Source organism: Mus musculus, chromosome 2, assembly GCF_000001635.26.
Source record: "Mus musculus strain C57BL/6J chromosome 2, GRCm38.p6 C57BL/6J".
NCBI classification, from domain to species: Eukaryota; Metazoa; Chordata; class Mammalia; order Rodentia; family Muridae; genus Mus; species Mus musculus.
Genome location: NC_000068.7, coordinates 89311808 through 89332274, shown reverse-complemented (window position 1 = coordinate 89332274; position 20467 = coordinate 89311808). Strand labels below are relative to the sequence as shown.

The window sequence follows — 20467 nt, the reverse complement described above, 5'->3', positions numbered from 1 at the left end:
ATTTCCAGCCTCCTCATAAATATTCTTAGTTCATTTTGTCATCAAATATTAACGTTTATTTTTATTGTCTTATTTTATTCTATTGGTTATTTTATTTATTTACATTTCAAATGTTTTCCTTTCCAGTAACCCCTCCATTCCATCCCCCCTCCCATTTGTGTCTATGAGGGTGCACCACCACCCACCCACCCATTCCTGCCTCACCACTCTAGCATCTCCTTATGCTGGGGTATCAAGCCTCCAAAGGACCAAGAGACACCCCTCACATTCATGCCAGATAAGGCAATCTTCTGCTACATATGTATATAGAACCGTAGGTCTCTCCATGTGTACTCTTTGTTTGGTGGTTTAGTCCCTGGAAGCTCTGGTTGTACTGTTTAGTTGATATTGTTGTTCTTCCTATGAGGTTGCAATTCCCCCCAGCTCCTTCAGTCCTTCCTCTAACTCTTTCATCAGTGTCCTCATGCTCATCCCGATGGTTTCTTGCGGGATTATGTGTCTGCATTGGTCTGGTGTTGGCAGAGCCTCTCAGAGGACAGCTATAACAGACTCCTGTCAGCAAGCACTTCTTGACGTCAGCAACAGGGTCAGGGGTTTGGTGTTTGCATGTGGGATTCCCAGGTGGGGCAGACTCTGGATGGCTTTCCTTCAGTCTCTGCTCCATATTTTGTCCATGCATTTCCTTTAGATAGGAACAATTCTGGGTTAAAATTTTTTAGATAGGTGGGTAGCCCCATCCCTCAATTAGGGGCCATGTCTATCTACTGGAGATGATTTCTACAGGTCCTATCTCCCCTTTTTTGGGTATTTCAGGTAATGTTGTCCACATTGGGTCCTGGGAACCTCTTGCTTCCCTTGCATCTGGGAATTTCTAGTGGCTACCCCCCACCCCAGTTATACAACTCCTGGGCGTATACCAAAAAAAAAAATGCTCCAATATATAATAAGGACACCTGTTTCATTATGTTTATAGCAGCCTTATTTATAATAGCCAGAAGCTGGGAACTATTGAGATGTCACTCAAAGGAAGAATGGATGCAGAAAATGTGATATATTTACACAATGGAATATTACTCACCTATTAAAAACAATGACTTCATGAAACTCACAAAAGAACACACATGTTATACACTCACTGAGAAGTGGATATTAGTCCAAAATCTCAAAATACCCAGGATACTATATGAAGCTTAAGAAGAGAGAAGACCAAAGTGTGGGCACTTCAGCCCTACTTAGAAGGGGGAACAAAATAATCATGAGAGAAAGAGGGAGGGAGGGACCTGAAAGGTTGAGAGGAAGGGGAAGGAAAATGAGGGTATGGGAAGAGACAGGAGACAAGTACTCAGGGACAGGAAATTGAGCATAAATATATAGAAGTTGGGGATAGAGTACTGGGGGTAGCCAATATTAAAGTTTATTAATTGTCGGCTGCTTTGTTTGTTTACTTTGTGTTTGTTTCATTGGTTTTTTTGTATGTTTGTTTATTTGGTTGGTTTTGCATGGTAATTCATAGTATTCAGCTGACCTCAAGGGAAAAATAAATACATATGCTGTAGAAATTTTCTAATTTTCAGAGATATACTGTTTTTCACATTAGCATTTAGCAGGAATTAAACACTCAGTTTAATCCAATAGGTTATTTAAGTAAGGATGTGTCTTAGTCAGGGTTTCTATTCCTGCACAAACATCATGACCAAGAATTAAGACAGGGAGGAAAGGGTTTATTCAGCTTAAACTTCCACACTGCTGTTATCACCAAAGAAAGTCATGACTGGAACTCAAGCAGGTCAGGAAGCAGGAGCTGATGCAGAGGCCATGGAGGGATGTTTCTTACTGGCTTGCTTCCCCTGGCTTGCTCAGCCTGCTCTCTTATAGAACCCAAGACTACCAGCCCAGAGATGGTCCCGCCCACAAGGGGTCTTTCCCTCTTGATCACTAATTGAGAAAAAGCCTTACAGTTGGAACTCATGGAGGCATTTCCTCAACTGAAGTTCCTTTCTCTGTGATAACTCCAGCTTGTGTCAAGTTGACACAAAACTAGCCAGTACAGGATGCCTCTGGGAATCACCTCAATCCTGCCTTTCTATATGAAGTCTGAAAACTAAGAAAGGAAATATTTGTTAAAAACAAATCATATATATATTAAAAATTTGGGTATGGTCTGTTCTGAATGATTCCAGTGAGGTAAGCACATGTTTTTTCTTATCTCAGTGTTATATAACTCTAGCATGGCACTAATCAACTCTATATGAATAGAGATCAAATTTTACATTTAGTGTTAAAGCTAATTAAACCTCTAAAATATCTTTTTGGAATTAAAATATAATGTTTTGACCAGCTGGTAAATATTTCCATGTGAAAATACACTTTTAAGTTTTTAAGAAGCATTCAGCTGTTCAAGAAATTTGTGTTTCTTTTGGATTGACATAACCTTGTCTCAGAACTCAGTTCATCTATTTGGAAGCATGTTCAAATTGAAAGCAGAGGTTCAAGGAAAAGAAAAAGAATCTTTTAATTCTTTGGGGATATAGATATTTATAAAGAAGTGAAGAACAAACACCAGTTAAATTTATGTTGTAGAAAATCATGATGATGGAAAGTTTCCAAGTCTTGGGATGGGTGGGGCTAGGTGTTCTCAAATCCCACAGAAAAACACTTAAATTCCAGTTGTACAACAAGAAGGAAAGTTTTGTTTCTCTTTTTTCTCCATGATACCACACTGCAGACAACATATGCGAGGCATTGGCTTGCTGAAGATGCCCCTCCTCTTTGTCCAAGATAAGAAGAAAAATTAGAAGAAGTCTTGGAGGCTGACTAGAACCTGAATAGAACTACTCTATATACAACAGAATAGTGCCATCACTGGACAGTTAGGAAATTGGTGGACACAATGAGACTTATACACTTTTATTCTATTTTAGAGGAGACTTTTAATTAAACTGCAGAGCATAAACTGTGGTTGCTATGATCAGTGATGAGAGAAGTAAAACAACAAACATGAAACCATACAGCAGGGTTTGTTGCATAATAAAAGTCCAAGAAAAGCTGCAGCAATTATAGAATAATGAAAATTTGAAGTGGAAAGGAAACCAACCATTCTTACAGGTTTAATAAAAATACTACATTTAAATTTTATCTATAAATTAAATACAAATAAGCTAAACTGTTACAATCACATATTTTATTTTACTTCACCAACAGGATTATTTAAAAACATATTTCCATTCTCTATCACTTTCTCATTTTTAAGATTAAAAAGTGAATTTTCTGAGAGTGTCTTCAGAATCCTCATAAGATCCATGGAATTCTCTCATCTTTATATATAATAGTGTACAACATGAAATTTGCCATGTGCACAACCATACAGCAACAACTTTACAGGAATGGATATTAAGGTAAGAAGAACGACATGTCCCAGAGTGGATTATTCCAAGTTAAATGTGCCCATGTTCTAAGAGTGTTTAAAGTTTGTGAATAACGTTAGGTTCCTGCCCTAGAATGCTCAGGAAGTTGGAACATCTGAAGCCCTGCACTATGTTGTGCTGGTCATGACTTGGCATCTCCCTTAAAATTTTGAGATGAATTAGCAAGACAACAGGAGAGGCAGGAGGCATCCCCTGGAATGAACAGCAGTAGAAACACAGAAATCTTATCACACCATCCTTTCCTGAGACAGTAAGATTATGAAAATGATCACATTTGGGGCAATCGTCAGAGCATCAGTGAAAGCTGAGAGACGTAACTGAAATTGAAAGAGGACATGTTTCCCAGATTGTGGTATAAAGAAATATTCTTACCTGGATGGGTGAGGAATAAGTGTTTAACTTACATGAACATGCTTACTTTTGATAGTGGAAAGTAAACATTTATTAAAATTAGATTTTAGTTTGAATAGGTTTAGATTATGTAAACTTGTAAAGGGAGTAGATGATAATAACGATTAAATTAATGTAAGTTGTTCCTTCTTTTTACTTCTTCCACTTAATTTGATTTTCTTGATTCAATGAAACTATCTGGGACTGTCTGAAGGGCAGTGCTATTCATTTATCTATGGGCAAAGGGACAGAAGTTTAAATTATTGTTGATAATGCTGGTTTAGTAAAGAGCTCTTCATCTCTCACCAAGAAAACTTCTCTGTGCAAAAGAAAGACACCATTGCAGAAAACCACAGTCAATCAAATTTCAGAGTTATGGACCCCAATCTGGATGAATTCATCTACAAAGCACTCACATACTAATGGTCCAGAAACATTTCTGAGGAATGGGTGGAAAGACTGTAAAAGCCAGAGGATTGGGGAGTTTGTTGTGAGATTGTGTCTGTTAGTAGTTTCTGATTTCATCCATAAAGAATTCCAACAGAATTGCCCAAACCTGAATTGAAAATGGATGAAAATGGATGACATGGCAAAGTGAACAGGGAAACATCCACAAGGCCCCACTCCTACACAGGAACTACAGACGACCAAAGAATACTGGGAAGGGGGAAAAAAGTCTTTCCCCGGGAGGAGCACAAAAAACAGTTACCCAACACAAAATAGTTCCTAACACTAAGTGCTCATCCCTAAAAGCATATAAAGGAGCATTGCCCAGATTGAAAAAGGTGTGTGTGTCTGTGTGTGTGTGTGTGTGTGTGTGTGTGTGTGTGTGTGCCTGTGTCTGTGTGTTTGTATGTGTGTCTGTGTGCTCTTGCATGTGTGCTTGCCTATATACAATCACAGTGGCCATGATTTGAAAGATACTAAGGAGTAGTATAGGGAGGGTGTAGAAGAAAATTCAGGGAGACATAATTATATTGTAATCTCAAAAATAAATGTGTAATGCATTTTAAAATACATATATTTTATCATTGTGACTGGCCAAATTCTTTTGTAAACCCCTTTAAACATAGAAAAATACTGGTAAAATTTAAATCACCATTGGTAAAGCAGAAATTATGTCTAGAATGTCATCCTTCTGATTGTAGGATATATGCTCATCTCTCAACACTGTCTTCTAATATTCTGACTGTGTTGGTGATATAAAATGTCTGATTCCCTTAAGAAACAATCAAGATACATTTTTTAATCAGGTTCATCCACAGAAATGTCACATGAATCTTTGAAAGTTTTTAGATCCTTAAGAAATCTGCTCCAAGCCAGTGGACAAATAGAAAATCTTGTGTTGGGTATGCCAGCAAGAGTGAGGAGCAGATCTTCTGATATTTTCCCTCATTCTCTTTCCTGCTTTAGTTCTACTCATACTCTGAGTCATTTTTTTTTGGCATGCTTTTATCTATGATATCTACTGGCTGATACTATGATTGTTTAAAGTTTATTTAATCTTCCTGTTTCTTGGTGATAGTTTATTAATAGCTTTGGGATTTAGAGTACAGGCACCTAGAAGAAATAAATCAGGACCTTGAGGACAGAAACATATGCACAATTTGTATATTTGTTAGTTATATTAACACTTAGATAATTTATGTTGACTGTAAGTAGAATTTATCAACTGGGATTATTTTTAAATATTTTAAATAGTATTCTTCTGTTTTCCTATTTTAACCAAACAGGTATGATCATGTACTTATACTCACAAGCATGTGAGTGACATCTTGACTGACACATGTCAGTAATGTAAGTAAGGAGAACTCAATTATTCGTTTCCTCTGTGTGCACAAGTAGAAATGAATGGAAAATCAACCTGTGGGTAGGGCATGTAACTAGATTACCAGATTACTAAATTTGAAAATGGCACAGTTACCACAAGGAACCTTTTTTTACTTTCAAGTCTGACATGTCACGTAATCTTAGGATATGAACAAATACCTGATACCTGGACATTTCTTCTTCACAACATGGAACTCTTTTCTTTGCCATGTACAGAGAGCTTTGCATTTTAAGATTTACATAGTTTTTCTCAGCCTTGATTTGATTGATCTTCAACTATCAATCTGAAGTGTTCCTATTCTCAATGAAGTTAAAGCACTGAAAGCATTTTGGAGCCAGCCTTAAGAAATAATTGATGACTATAAAATTATAAAGTGGATTGAAACAGATGTTTGTCATCATTACCAAATCATACGCTCTCTATTGGACATTTACCCTTTCCTTCAAAATCATGCAAAACCAGAGTTTTGTAACTGAATTTGTCTTCCTGGGACTTTCCCAGAATCCAAATCTTCAAAAACTAATATTTATTATATGTCTAGTTGTTTACATTGCAACTATGGGGAGCAACATGATGATTGTGGTGACTGTTGTCTGTAGCCCTACACTGCTGGGCTCTCCCATGTATTTCTTCCTGGCTTTTCTGTCTTTATTGGATGCAAGCTTCTCCTCTGCCATGACACCCAAGATGATTTTAGACTCTCTCTACAAGAGAAAAACCATCTCCTTTGAAGGATGCATGATACAACTTTTTGTTGAACACTTCTTGGGTGGGGCTGAGATGATTCTTCTGACAGCCATGGCCTATGACCGCTATGTTGCTATTTGTAAGCCCTTACACTACTCTTCCATCATGACCAGGAAGGTCTGTGGCACGCTGGTGGGGGTGGCCTGGGCAGGAGGATTGTTACATTCTACTGTGCAAATTATCTTCACTTTGCAGTTACCATTTTGTGGACCCAATGTCATTAATCATTTCATGTGCGACTTATTTCCATTACTGGAGCTTGCCTGCACCGACACTCACATCTTTGGCCTTTTTGTGGTGGCCAACAGTGGGTTGATCTGTATTATAGTCTTTGTTTTGTTGCTTGTCTCCTATGGCTTTATCTTGCTGTCTTTGAGATCCCAGAGTTCTGAAGGGCGATGGAAAGCTCTGTCTACTTGTGGGTCCCACGTTGCTGTTGTGGTCTTGTTCTTTGTCCCATGTATATTTATATATGCAAGGCCTCACAGTGCTTTCTCCTTTGACAAAATGGTAGCATTATTTTACACCATGCTATCCCCCTTGCTTAATCCTATCATTTACACTTTTAGGAATAAGGACATGAAAAATGCCATAAGGAAATTGTGGAAGAAATTGGTAATGGTTTCAGATGAAAGATAAATGGAAGTTACATTTTATCAAAATTTATATAAAGAGTAAAGGGAATCAAAATTGTTGCAGACAAAAAAATAGTGTATTATTGCCTATAATGAGTTAATGCAGTTCTCAAGAAGAGGCATCATTTTGGGGGTTAGAAAATATTGCTTTTTCTTTTATAGTGGGCATGTCCTTTCAGTTGGAAATAATTATAGGTGTAAATTTAAAAGAATTGAATTCTACGTTTCCTTAGAATCTATTAATAAAAAGAATATAATCCAAATTTTCAATTGCATTTGGCTATTAATTTCATTATTTCAAATATTCTGAAAGAAATTCATTATATCAAAGGTATTTGTATGAAAATTTGTTAACCTATATAAAGAGAATGAAATATCAGTTATGATATTGGCTTCAGTGACTGCCAGAGTTTAGGATTAACAGAAGAAAAATCTTAAGAAAACTACCATTGGTTTCTGTCTAGTGTTATTCCATTATTTTATTGGAGTCCTTTGCAGTTTGCTATAAAATCTGAATCACTTCTTTATATCTTGATAGTTAACAATTGGTTGACCCATTCTGACCTACCCATTTTCTTCTTGGGTTAAGTGCCACTTTATGCCAATAAGCCTGGGGAAGGATACAGATAGGACGCATAAGTGTTTGTCTAGGAGTATCTTCTAAGAAAAATAGCACAAAAGAATTCTTGAGACTACATGGAATTATCCAACCTGCTAATTCCTGCTCACTTCATGAGATGGCACCAATACATGATAATGCTAATGGGACCAAAAACCTAAGGACAGATAGGTAATAGGACCTACAGGAAATAAAATACTAATGTTTGGCCAAATGTTTGTTAATGTCATCTCTAATAGCCCAAAAATCAGTACATAAATCAACCCTCATAAGAAAAGCTATTTTTTGCACTATATGGTAATTAACAAAACGACTCACCGCTGTACAAAGTACAGTTACAAGCTTTGTAGCAAGCCTCTCCCCTCAAGGTTCAAGTATCTATGTGAAAATGGAGACATATCTTAAGAACCAGAAATGGTGGATAATTTATGGAAATAAAATATTTCCAGATAGAACAGGGAAGACACAGTTATGAACTCAGAACATAGACAGCATGCACAGGACCAGCACAAGCACAGAGACTGAGAAGTGGGCACAAAATCCCATCTCTATCCAAGAAGCTATTTGCAACTGATAGCTTCTGGGAGAGAGAATATCAGTTTTCGTCAATGTGGCAATACTAAATATACTAACCACATATCAGGGAAAGCTCATGCTTGGTAGTGTGTGTGTGTGTGTGTGTGTGTGTGTGTGTGTGTGTGTGTGTGTTGTGTAATATTTAATTATTTATGGTAATTTTATCTTTTGATATTTTGTATTTTTTTCTTGAGAGAATGATTAATAGAGGATGATAGAACAGGAAGAGGTATATGGGAGAATGTGGAGAGAGAAAAGTAAAAATTTTATAATGAAATTACAAATTAAAAGTTCAAATTTTAAACAATGGCTATTTTAAGAGAGCTTGCAATATGGATAAACTGATGGATAAAAGTAGAAAATATAAACAAAAATGATAACCAAACACACACACACACAAAAAACCATGCCAAGCAATATGAAGACACCAGTCATGAGGACCTTGAAGTGCACTTCTGCTACATCTCCTAGGACCTGCTGGGTACACATCTTTCTGCTTAAATTCTGCAGAAAAGCTGTAATCCATTCCTTATACAACAGTGTTCTGTCCCTAAACATGATGCTATATAAACACTTTCAAAGAGAAGTCCAAGAACACATTTTTTGCAACACAAAGTTCATTTATTATAGGCATATGAAGACAAACACATTGGCAAGCATATGAAAAGTTCACACTAATGATTACAAATTTTTTTTGTGTTTCATGCATTCTCTAGCAGTTAGCAAATTACTCACATAGACACTATTATCTCATTCAAAGCAGATATTTTCTCCAAAATTTAAAGCACTTTTGATCAACTTGTTAAAATAAACCCTTTGTGTGTGTGTGTGTGTGTGTGTGTGTGTGTGTGTTTGTGTGTGTGTGTGTTTGGGGATACTGTTTATGGGATTTCTTTTGTGTACTTTGCTTTTTTGAGATGTTCTTACTTGTAAAAACTTGAATCTGATGTCTTGGCCTCAGCCTCTTGAAAGCTGGGATCACAGATATGCACCGCCAAACATGTTTGATAGAATTGTGATGAAATTCTATCACAATGGCAATTGTGTTTCTATTTTATTAGTTAAAAGCTTAAAGAAACTTTTATAAAAATTTAATTTACTTCTATAAGAGCATTTCTTAAAACTAATTGTGAAATTTGATTTCTTACAGTAGGCCATCTGGTTGTAAATGAAAGATATTTTTTCCCTTTCTAAAAAACAAAATAATATGTATTTAATCATAGCATTTTAAAACCTTTTTTTTTTTTTTTTTTTTGGTTTTTCAAGGCATGGTTTCTCTGTATAGCCCATGCTGTCCTGGAACTCACTCTGTAGACCAGGCTGGCCTCGAACTCAGAAACCTGCCTGTGTCTGCCTCCCAAGTGCTGGGATTAAATGCTTGCCCCATCACCGCCCAGCCTTAAACTCTTTTTAGAAGACTGGTGCTTGTGAAAATATTTAATCCACAAAATTTCATATTGTGTACAACTCATATGCTAAAATACATGTGTACTTAAAACATATAAGGTGACAAAAAATATATATGCATGCATCTAAAATCATACACCCATGAAGCCATCAAAGCAATCAAGATAACAATAAATGCCTTAAACAGTCAATTAACGGTTTTGTGATCTTCTTTCCAGATTCCCATCACACTTCTATAGTCACTATCTCTACTGAAACACATTGATCTTTGTATCGTTGTAGATTGGTTTGTGTTTTCTACAATGTCTTTAATGATTTTATTTATTCACATTACAGAGGTTGGCCCCTACTCTACCCTTCCCCGTGTTCCTCATCCCATTTCTCCTCCTTTTTCTTACGTAGCCACTCTTTCTTGTCTGTTCTCCTGAGAGTTGGGTGTAGCTTATCTCTCAGGCTCATTCAGTCTTTGATTCTTTCTCTGATTTGTCCCTTTGTCCATTAATTAAACACCACTTTCAAACATGGCCACTTCCTTCTACAAAGTGACTTTACTTTCACCATTTGGGATTACCAGTATATAGTAAGAGTGTCTGTGTTCCAGCCAGATCTCATAGACCTAGAAGGTTCTTGGATGTGATCTCTTGACAAAGTACCTGCGTTCCTGGATTAAAATCCCTCTACAATATTCTGTATTCCATAAATCCATAGTAGAGCCACACAGTCCTGGACAATACCCTTTAAAACTAATTAAGCCTAACCTATCTTCACTGAAAATACTTCTGTTAAGTGTTTTTTATTTTGTTTTTGTTTATTCTTTAATTTTTTTTTTACAGTACAGACTTTATCCCCCTTCTAGTCTACACTATGACTGTTCCACATTCCATACCCCTGACTCCAAGAGGATATCCTCAAACCCCAACCTCACTCCACCAGACCTCCCCACTCCCTGGGGCCTCAAGTTTCTTGAGGGTTTGGTGCATCTTCTTTGTCTGAGTCAAGACACAGCAGTTGGTGGCTCAGTGTCTGAGAGATTTCAAGGGTCCAGGTTAGTTGAGACTACAGGTCTTCCTATAGGGTCACTGTCCTCCTTAACTTCTACCAGATTTTCCCTAATTCAACCACAGGAGTCAGCAGCTTCTGTCCATTTCTTGGGTATACATATCTGCATCTGACTCAGATACATGTTGAGGCTTTACGAGGGCAGTCATGATAGGCCCCTGTTTGTAAGCACACCATAGCCTCAGTAATAGTGTCAGGCCTTGGGGACTCCCCTTGAGCTGGATCCCAATTTAGGCCTGTCACTGGACCTCCTTTTCCTCAGGCTTTTCTCCATTTTTGTTCCTATAGTTCTTTAAGACAGGAACAATTCTGGGTTAGAGTTTTTGACTGTGGGATGGCAACCCCATCCTGTTAAGTGTTTTGTGAAAGCACTGAAAGGCTGACTCTCAAAGTTTAATTGTTTCATTCTTACCATTCTCTTGAAGTCATACTCCCATAACTTTTGTTCCCATACTTAGCTTTTCCCTTTATCTTTTCAGATCTCCACAGCTATGTCATATATAGAGATAGGGTTAGGTTAGTAGTTTTCTCAGTCTATCTCTTAATGTAGATGTTTTGAGGCACAAAGTTTATTATGCATTTAATTTTAGCTGTCCAAATTTTAATGTGATATAAATACTGTAGTTTCTATGGGATCGCTATAAATTCTATTACATTTATCTTATACAGCTAAAATGATTTTCACAATGTCACTGAAATATGTTTTTCTTTCCCTAGGAATCCCATACAGAAGTCTTATAGAGTAAGAATCTTTTAATACATGCATATGTATTCAAAGCCTGGGTCTGTTAAAGACAGAAAGAACTGTGTTGAATATTTATTTAAGTTTTTCTAAAGGTTTTTAAAAGTATACTTTTATTTAATCACTGAAATCTCACTCATGATCATATTGAGTCCTTATTACATTCCTCCAATTTCCTTAGAACCTACAATTTTGTCTCACTTCTGATTTACATAATCATTTATTTATTTATTATTATATCACCATTATCATCATAATCATTATAATTATTCCAGTGATTCCAATTAGCACCGATCATGTATAAATGAGTGTGGGACCATCCTTTAGGTTGTGGGAAACCTAATAGCAGTCACATATCTGAATAAAATTGCCTCACCTTTATCATCTGACAACTATCAGTCTCTTTTCAGATAGAGGTGAAGTCTTGAGTATCCTTCCAGAATACTTGACATTTTTAAATTGCTTGTGCAGGTGTTCACAATTGCTATGAGTTTATGTTGTGTATCATCAATATTATGTTCAGAAGATAGCATTTTATAGTTCTTTTCTCATCCTCTGTCTTCTACAATCTTCCTGGCCCCTTTATCATTATGTACCACACGTCGTGACTAGGAGAAGGCTGGTATGAATGACTGATATTACTGAGCATTTAGAGTCATTTATTCTTGTCAACACTGTTATCATCTAGGATAATTGATGAGTCTCCCATTTTTTCTAGTTAAAGAATTAATGTCAAGGAAAAAAATCTCCATCTCTTGCTGAGGACCAGCCTCAATCATTCTGGGGTTCTCAAGAATGGGATGATGGATGTCACAAAATTATCTTAGAGAAAAAAAAAAAATTATCTTAGAGACAGCTTTCAAATTCTCCTCCTTCTCCTCTTCCTCTTCCTCTTCCTGTTTTCTTCTTTTGCTTCTTCTTCTCTTCTTTGTCTTCACACTTCTTCACTTCTCTCTCTTTCTCTTTCTCTCTCTCTCTCCCCTCTCCCCCTCCTCTGAGTTCACCTCAGTCTTATTACAATAGTACATATTCAAAAACCTTTTGAATATTTTCCTCAAACCCATTATTTTTCCTGAAAAAAAATGTAACCATGGCAACAGAAAACACAATGTACACGTAGAGTCCAGTTCAGTGTCTGCAAAGGCAAGTTATACATTAACTTTTACCTCTAAGAGAAACCTCCAAATCACAAATCATCTGGACCTAAATTTGTGTTACAGCATGAGTATGATAAGTGCTAAACAGGTCAGGGTAATGTTAATATTTTCAACTTGTCTTAAATTTGAAAAAAATCTCTTGATTAAGTTCATCTGATTATCTATTTGTACAATGGTTTTCAAACTCTTTTGCATATACATATTAATTCATCTCGCAGTTTCCACCAGAACTCCTTCACAGCCTAATTCTGTCTCTTAAAAATTGTATCTTTTGAAGAGCGGGATTCGTGGAAACTTGGATATTAGCCCAGAAACTTAGGATACCCAAGATATAAGATACAATTTGCTAAACGCATGAAACTCAAGAAGAACGAAGACCAAAGTGTGGACACTTTGCCCCTTCTTAGAATTGGGAACAAAACACCCATGGAAGGAGTTACAGAGACAAAGTTTGGAGCTGTGATGAAAGGATGGACCATCTAGAGACTGCCATATCTGGGGATCCATCCCATAATCAGCTTCCAAACGCTGACACCATAGCATACACTAGCAAGATTTTACTGAAAGGACCCAGATAGAGCTGTCTCTTGTGAGACTATGCCGGGGCCTAGAAAACACAGAAGTGGATGCTCACAATCAGCTATTGGATGGATCACAGGGCCCCCAGTGGAGGAGCTAGAGAAAGTATCCAAGGAGCAAAAGGGATCTACAATCCTATATGTGGAACAATATGAATTAACCAGTAATCCCCCCCCCCCCGGGGAGCTTGTGTCTCTAGCTGCATATGAATCAGAAGATGGCCTAGTCGGCCATCAGTGGAAAGAGAGGCTCATTGGTCGTGCAAACTTTATATGCCTCAGTACAGGGGAACGACAGGGCCAAGAAGTGGGAGTGGGTGGGTAGGGGAGTGGGTGGGGTAGCGTGTGGGGTACTTTTGGGATAGCATTGGAAACGTAAATGAAATTAATACCCAATATAAAAAAGAACATTAAAAAACTAACAAACAAACAAACAAAAAGATTGTATCCTAATTTCCTTAGGCTGGCAATGCCAAGGAGTCAAATCAGTATGTTCCAGTCTTTCTAGGAAGGACCATTCACTAATCCAACAGCTCCTGAAAGGTCCAAACTCTTCTACCCATCTTTTTATCTCTTTTACTATACATATATCTCCCAGTTTTTTCCTATATATTTGGATCAAACTTTCTATTATTAGAGATCTCCCCTTATGGCACTCTCACCATTGCTGACTAATCCAGTAGACCAAGCTATTTCATCCTCTACTTTCTCCCTTGTACTTTCTATGAACATCTCTGTCCTTAGTGACTCAGGCCAATTATTCCTTTTTCCTTGGAGTCTTAAATTCTCTTTACTACTAGAAGTTCAGGTTTCTCAAAAAACATTTCCTGCTTCAAGTGTTTCCTGGCAAAACTAATCATTGTGAGTTGGATAAAATTTCCCAAAGACCAACTAAGTCAGTCAGCCTCCACATCCAGACCCCTTTTCCTGTTATGCCTGGGTTGGCTGCTCTAATGGCCAGAGCCAGAGCGGTTTGTTGTTATAGACATCTAGTAATGTCTTCTCTTTCCCAGAAATTTTTACCAAAGTTGTATTTGAGGACAAATATGGCATAGAAAAAGGCAAAATGAATCATCACATTTTTTGAATATTTAAAAATATGCAAACATTTTGGTAAATTATTACTATTGTACTGTTTTACAGAACATTCCACTGTATTCCTTCTCTCTTACCTGATTTTTTCCCCAATCATCAACTTTATTCTACTTCTCCTCTACAGAGGACTTGAGACAAAAGATACCATTTTCTTTCCCTCTTTCCTCTATATTGAAGCTTACTAAGTATTGCTTTACTTAGTTAGCTTCATTGTTGTTCATGAGACACCTGTCACTTGAGAAATGAAGACATTAAAGATAAAAACAAAACATGCCCTTTTATTATCATCATCATCATCATCATCATCATCATTATTATTATTATTATTATTATTATTATTATTATTGTCATGTGAATGTATTTCTCTGATTGCATCTCTGTGTACCACATGTGGGCCTGGTGACTAGAGAGGGCAAAAGTGAATGTTAGATATGACTGTGAGTCACTGTGTGACTGCTGATAACCAAGCCAGTGTCTGTAAAAATCTAACAGTGCTCTTAATTTCTGAACCATAAACTCAGACTCTGGAACATGTCCTTTAATTCTGCTATAGAATTTAACAGCTTATCTCAATAAGAATTTTTCCCAGGGTCATCAATTTTGTACAAAGGACAAGATTTCAGTGACAATGTTTTTGAGGCTGAATAATGTCCCATTGATTGCTTAGGTCACCCTTTTCTTTACCCACTCATCCACTGGGAATGTAGGTTGGTTCCATTCCATGGTTATTGTGACTAGAGGCACAATAGTCATGGGGTTCCGATGCATCTTCACCCTATTGACACCTTTTTGTTCTGTATATTTGCAAGACAGAGGGTTCACCTGGCCCATGTGATGCCCTAGACTGGTGGAAGATTTATCTGTAGTTTTCTTTGGCAGATGTACTATATTATTTGATATATTGCCTAGTTTCTAACATTCTCACCAGTAATATAGGATGTCCCCCTTTCCACATCATTGCTAGCATTTGTCATTTACCATTTTTTCTGATATTAGACACTTTCACCAGAGTGAATTTATAACCCACTAATGTTTGCCTTTCTGTAATGACTAGTGATGTTGAACACTTTCATAATTCCTTTGCTCATTATATCTCTTCCCTTGAGGAAAGTCTATTCAGATCATTTGCCCACTTTAAAACCAAATGTATTTTGTGTTGCATTTAAACATTTTTAAAGTTTTATATTTAAAGTTTAATTTACTCTATGACTTAAAGTTTGATGCACTGCATGACTTATATATGATGAGAGATAGGGGTAAGGTTTGGCTTTTATATGAGGAAGTTGTCTTAGCTTTATTTCTATTGCTGTGCTAAAGACCATGACCCAAAGCAATCTAGGGAAGATGGGGTTCTTTTCATCTGTATTCCAGGTCACATTTTGTCATGAAGGGACGTCAGGGCATGGACTCAAGAAAGAACTTGAAGCAGGAACTTGAACAGAGACTATGGAGGAATGGAAGTCTGCTTAGTGGTTTATTCTTCATGGCTTTCTTAATGAGAAACTATGCAAAGCAAGACCACTTATCCTCAGATTGTATTGCCTATGGTGGGCTCAGAGAGAAGAATCAGAAGAATGTGTTCTTATTCTGACTGGACTGAGAGGACCTAAGCCGTGGACACTGGCCATAGGTGGGAGTTAGGGACACAGTGTTGGAGGTGGGCCACAGAAGGGGGTGTCTGTAAGGTGTGTTGTAATCAGATCAAAGAGTGTGGGAAGGTTTCCAGTGCCGTTGGACCTCTTTCCTGTTCTGACTGGCATGGCCTACACATGATAAGGCCATAGCCTACAGCAGATGGCCAATGATTATGCAGGGGAGGGGGCATGTCTGGGCATGGGTATTAGTCAGGAATGCGGGAAGTGTCAAACTACCACGGACAAAAGCTAGATTTCAACAACAGAAACAATGGAAAACCTTCAAGGTCATGGAAACTGAACAACTTTCTAATACAGAAATTAAAAAAAAAAAGCCTAGAATTCAACGAAAATGAATGCACAACATAACCAAATTTAAAGGACTCAATGAAAGCTATGTTAACAGGAAGAGTTCATAACATTTAGTACTTTCATAAAGAAGTTAGAGAGATCTCACACTAGCAACCTGAAAACTCTAGAACAAAAAGAAACAAATGTACCTAAGAGGAGTAGAGGGCAGGAAATTACCAAACTTAGAGCTGAAATCAATCAATTAGAAACTAAGAGAACAATATAAAGAATCAATGAAAAAAAGAGTTGGTTCTCTGAGAAAATAAACAAGATAGACAAACATTTAGCCAAACTAACCAAAATACAGAGAAAGATTATAAAAATTAACAAATCATAACCAAGAAGAGGAGACTAACAACAGACACCAAGAAAACTCAAAAAATAATTACATACATTATACATCAAAAACTTCTGCTGTACAAAATCGGAGTATCTAAAAAAGTAATAAAAATAATAACTAAAATCAAATAAAAGGATAGAAACCACTTACCTAAGTAAAATCAAGATCAGATAACCAATTTCAATAGATCTTTAACTCCTAAGGAAATAGAAATAGGCATTAAAAGTTTACAGAGAGAGAGAGAGAGAGAGAGAGAGAGAGAGAGAGAGAGAGAGAGAGAGAAGAAAGAAAGAAAGAAAGAAAGAAAGAAAGAAAGAAAGAAAGAAAGAAAGAAAGAAAGAATAAAAAAAAAATCCCAAGGCCAGATGGTTTTAGTGTAGGATATTAGTTTGGAACCCTGATCATCTCCTGCAGAAGCTGGGAAACCCCATCTGCCCTCTTTCCCCAATCTGAAAACTTCTGGGCTTGTTTGGAAAAAACTCCAGGCTAACATGTCATCATCACTCCTTGTCTTCAAGTTTTCTGCAACACACCCAAGAGTGCCCACACAGGGGCTCAGTTTTTGGAAATGTATGGGCACAAATTCAAGCTTCTAGCTGACATGTCATCACTCTTTCATTAGCTCTATAAAACCCTGCTTCTTTAGCTGGGCTTGTGACTTCACTGACCTCCACTCATGAGATTGGTGAATCTGCCTGGGAGCTGCCTCCTAATAAACCTGTCTTTATCTGATTTTAATCTGGTTGAATCTGGCCTATATCTGCTTCCCTGAGGCTGAGAAAAACCTTATCATGGTGGTGTGGAAACGGGGAGGATTTGAGCCCTGTTATGGTTTGTACATGTTTCACCCAAGGAGTGGCACTATAAGAAGATGTGTCCTTGTTGGAGTAGTTCTGTCACTGGGTGTTGACTTTAAGACCCTCATCCTAACTGCCTGGAAGTCAGTATTCTGCTAGCAGCCTTCAGATGAAGATGTAGGACTCTCAGCTCCTACTGAACCATGCCTGCCTGGGTGCTGACATATTTCTGCCTTGATGATAATGAACTGAACCTCTGAACCTGTAAATCAGACTCAATTAAATGTTGTTCTTATAAGAGTTGCCTTGGTCATGGTATCTGTTCACAGCAGTAAAACCCTAACTAAGACAAGCCCTCAGCCCAATACACCAGGTTCCAGGTTGTGTCAGGACTGCTCCTCTCCTATCACTCTCATCACCTGACAGGATCAACTTTTGGGTTAGGGTAAGTTGCCATTTCCCAGCCACAGCCGAAATGGTAGTGGGTGCCTCTTCCGTGTCCATAACCTCTGCGATACTCTGCCAAGCCTCAGCCAAGCCAGGGCAAGCCCATCTCTTCCTTTACCAAGCAGCCTTCAGATTCGGAGATGTCCTTTCCAGGATTTCCCCCCTCTACTGTTTAACCTCAGACTATAACCTTGGGCACTGCATCATAGTTGCCAGGTCCCTGGCAAAGGCTGGGAGATGGGCCCAATGCTAAGTCTAAACACGGTCATCAATTGTCCCTGGGTACCTACAACAAAATTTCTTCATTCCCAGATATTGTTCTGTGGGCTGGCTTCAATGAATGGCTACCAGAGAACACTCTTGATGTTGACATTCTCCATTATCTTAAATTTTCAAATAAATGGTCAGAACTCCTTTCGTCTAGGTTTTAGACCCTCTTGCCTCCAAGTACTCAGATCTCTAACCCGAGTCCCATTCTTTGACTAAAGCCTGCCTACTCCGTACACTTGTTCACTCCAACACATTCACCTGTTCCAGCTGCAATAGCTGCTCCAAACCAAGTTGCTAATCTAACCCTCCAAAGGTATGTACGGATCATTTGTCTGTGAAGTTGATTTCCAATTCCAGAGTCCAATTTTTGAGCCTGTTATGTCCTCCACATGGCTCTGGATCCTGCAAACCTCTCCACTCCTTTCAGTTTGCATCAGCTCTGGTAATATTCCAGAAGGCCCCCTCCTCCTGATAATGTCTTCCCCCTCAATTTTCTCCTCACCCATAAGGCAACATCTCACTAACTCCCATGTCAACCTCACCCACCCTGTACAATCCAGCCTGGCCTGCCTAGGAGCCCTCAATGCTCATGTAATGAGTACATCAGCCTCTGCAACACTCCATAACAACTGATCACTCCTGTCCCTCCAGGAACTACAGCTCCTTTAGGCCCATGCCTGGACCACAGTGTTTGTTTCTTTCTTAGGCCAATGTAGGGCTATTGCTGCTCCCTGCTCTGCAACCACCCCCCACCCTGCCCCCGTTCTTCTACTGCTATGGGTCCTAAAACCTGGTCAAACTGCACCACATCAACAGTCCCACCACCTCCTTACAGACATGGTTCCTATAAAGCCCCCTTCCTTTCACCTCCATCTGCTGCTCCCTTGTCGTTTCCCCCCAACTTATTAACCCTTTTCTGTCCTGACACTGCCTTCAGTTTATACATAATCATACCAATAAGTATAAACTGTTAAAAATAATTAAAACATGTAAATGAATTATTAGTTACTTCACAAAATAGTCATACTCATTAGCATGCTCATAACTATACTTACAGTCATAATTGATTACTGACATATGCTTTATTTAGCATCCTATATATGTTCTCAAAGTTAAAAAAAAAAGTAAATGACTAAAAACAAACAATGTTTGTAAATTTAGATATACTTTAGATAGATAGGTTGCCCCCAAATACTTCAGAGAGCTATAGAATATGGCATTAAATTGTTTAATAAAAAAATCTTTTTATAATATTGATACACCAGGTCCTTATAGCACCTTTGATCTCCTAGAAAGTAGATGAGCACAAAAGAACCTCTACCGGAGGCTTGCTTCAAATGTGGCAAAGAAGGCCATTGAACAAAATTCTGTGCTTGTCTCAACTACTGACAGTACACTGTCCATACTGCAGACAAGCAAGACACTGGGATGCTGACTGAATTCCTTTGTCTAGACAAGATAGGGCATTCCTTCTTCACAGTCCTGCTTCACAGAAAACTCTGTCAGTTTTTCTGGGCCTGACAGCCAAAAATAGATGCCCCACTGAACACAGATGAAACTTAGACGACTGGCTGACCAGGTAGCTGGTGAGTCTGTGTCATTTTTAAAAGAATTGGAAGCTGCTTGCTCCGTACTTATTGCTAATTCAGGTAAAATTTATCCTTCTTTGGTCTCTGATGGTTTTGAGGATCTGCTTAATAGCAGAAACCAAGGCTTCAACTATTTTCCCAGTCCTCTTCATATGTAAAAATCAGGCCTCAAGCCCCTCTCTCCTAGAGCTGCCACTAGTAGATCTAGGCACAATTTACCTCATTATCAGACTCAAAATAATTTTTCAATGTAACGTTTTGCTATTCCTTTATCTAAAGGCTGCTTTTATCTAAAACCTTTTGCTTTATCTTTGATGAAAGACTCTTGCAATGGCTGTTCCCAGTGATCAGCCTCCTATGTTTCATGGTAAATAGCTAGATTAAAATAGATACAGAATTTGTATAAGGACTGAAGGTACAAAAGCATTTAAGAAAGATATTGCTGTTTCTAGGAAGATGTTTTGAGGTTTGTAAATGCAAGTTAGAGGATATAAAAACACAAATGATGATAAAAATGACAAGGTATATTAAAATATGCTTCAGATTCCTCTCCCTTGCTATGTTACTATTGAAGTAAGACTTCAAAAGTTCAAAATTTTAATATTAATCAGTAAAATTATATGCTATTAGTCTAATTTTGATAGTCTTTTACAATATAATCCACTATTATCATAGTCATAAGCTCAAGATTTTCAATTTTATCTGCTTGTTTTCTAAATATAGACTTAAAAATGTTTCTAGTTTAAAAACATCTCATCTATACACAACCATATGGGTG

The 20467-nt window shown here is 37.7% G+C and overlaps 1 protein-coding gene across 1 annotated transcript; it reads left to right on the top strand.

The window, feature by feature from the left end:
* Nucleotides 1–6096: 6096 nt before the first annotated feature.
* Olfr1232 (olfactory receptor 1232) lies at nucleotides 6097–7032 on the top strand. Its single transcript, NM_146323.1, has one exon. It carries the CDS (start codon nucleotides 6097–6099, stop codon nucleotides 7030–7032), a length of 936 nt encoding a protein of 311 aa, NP_666435.1.
* Nucleotides 7033–20467: the final 13435 nt, after the last annotated feature.

What these genes read in the sequence shown, in the direction of transcription:
- Olfr1232 (NM_146323.1), top strand. Translation starts at nt 6,097, where the DNA reads ATGCAAAACCAGAGTTTTGTAACTGAATTTGTCTTCCTGGGACTTTCC.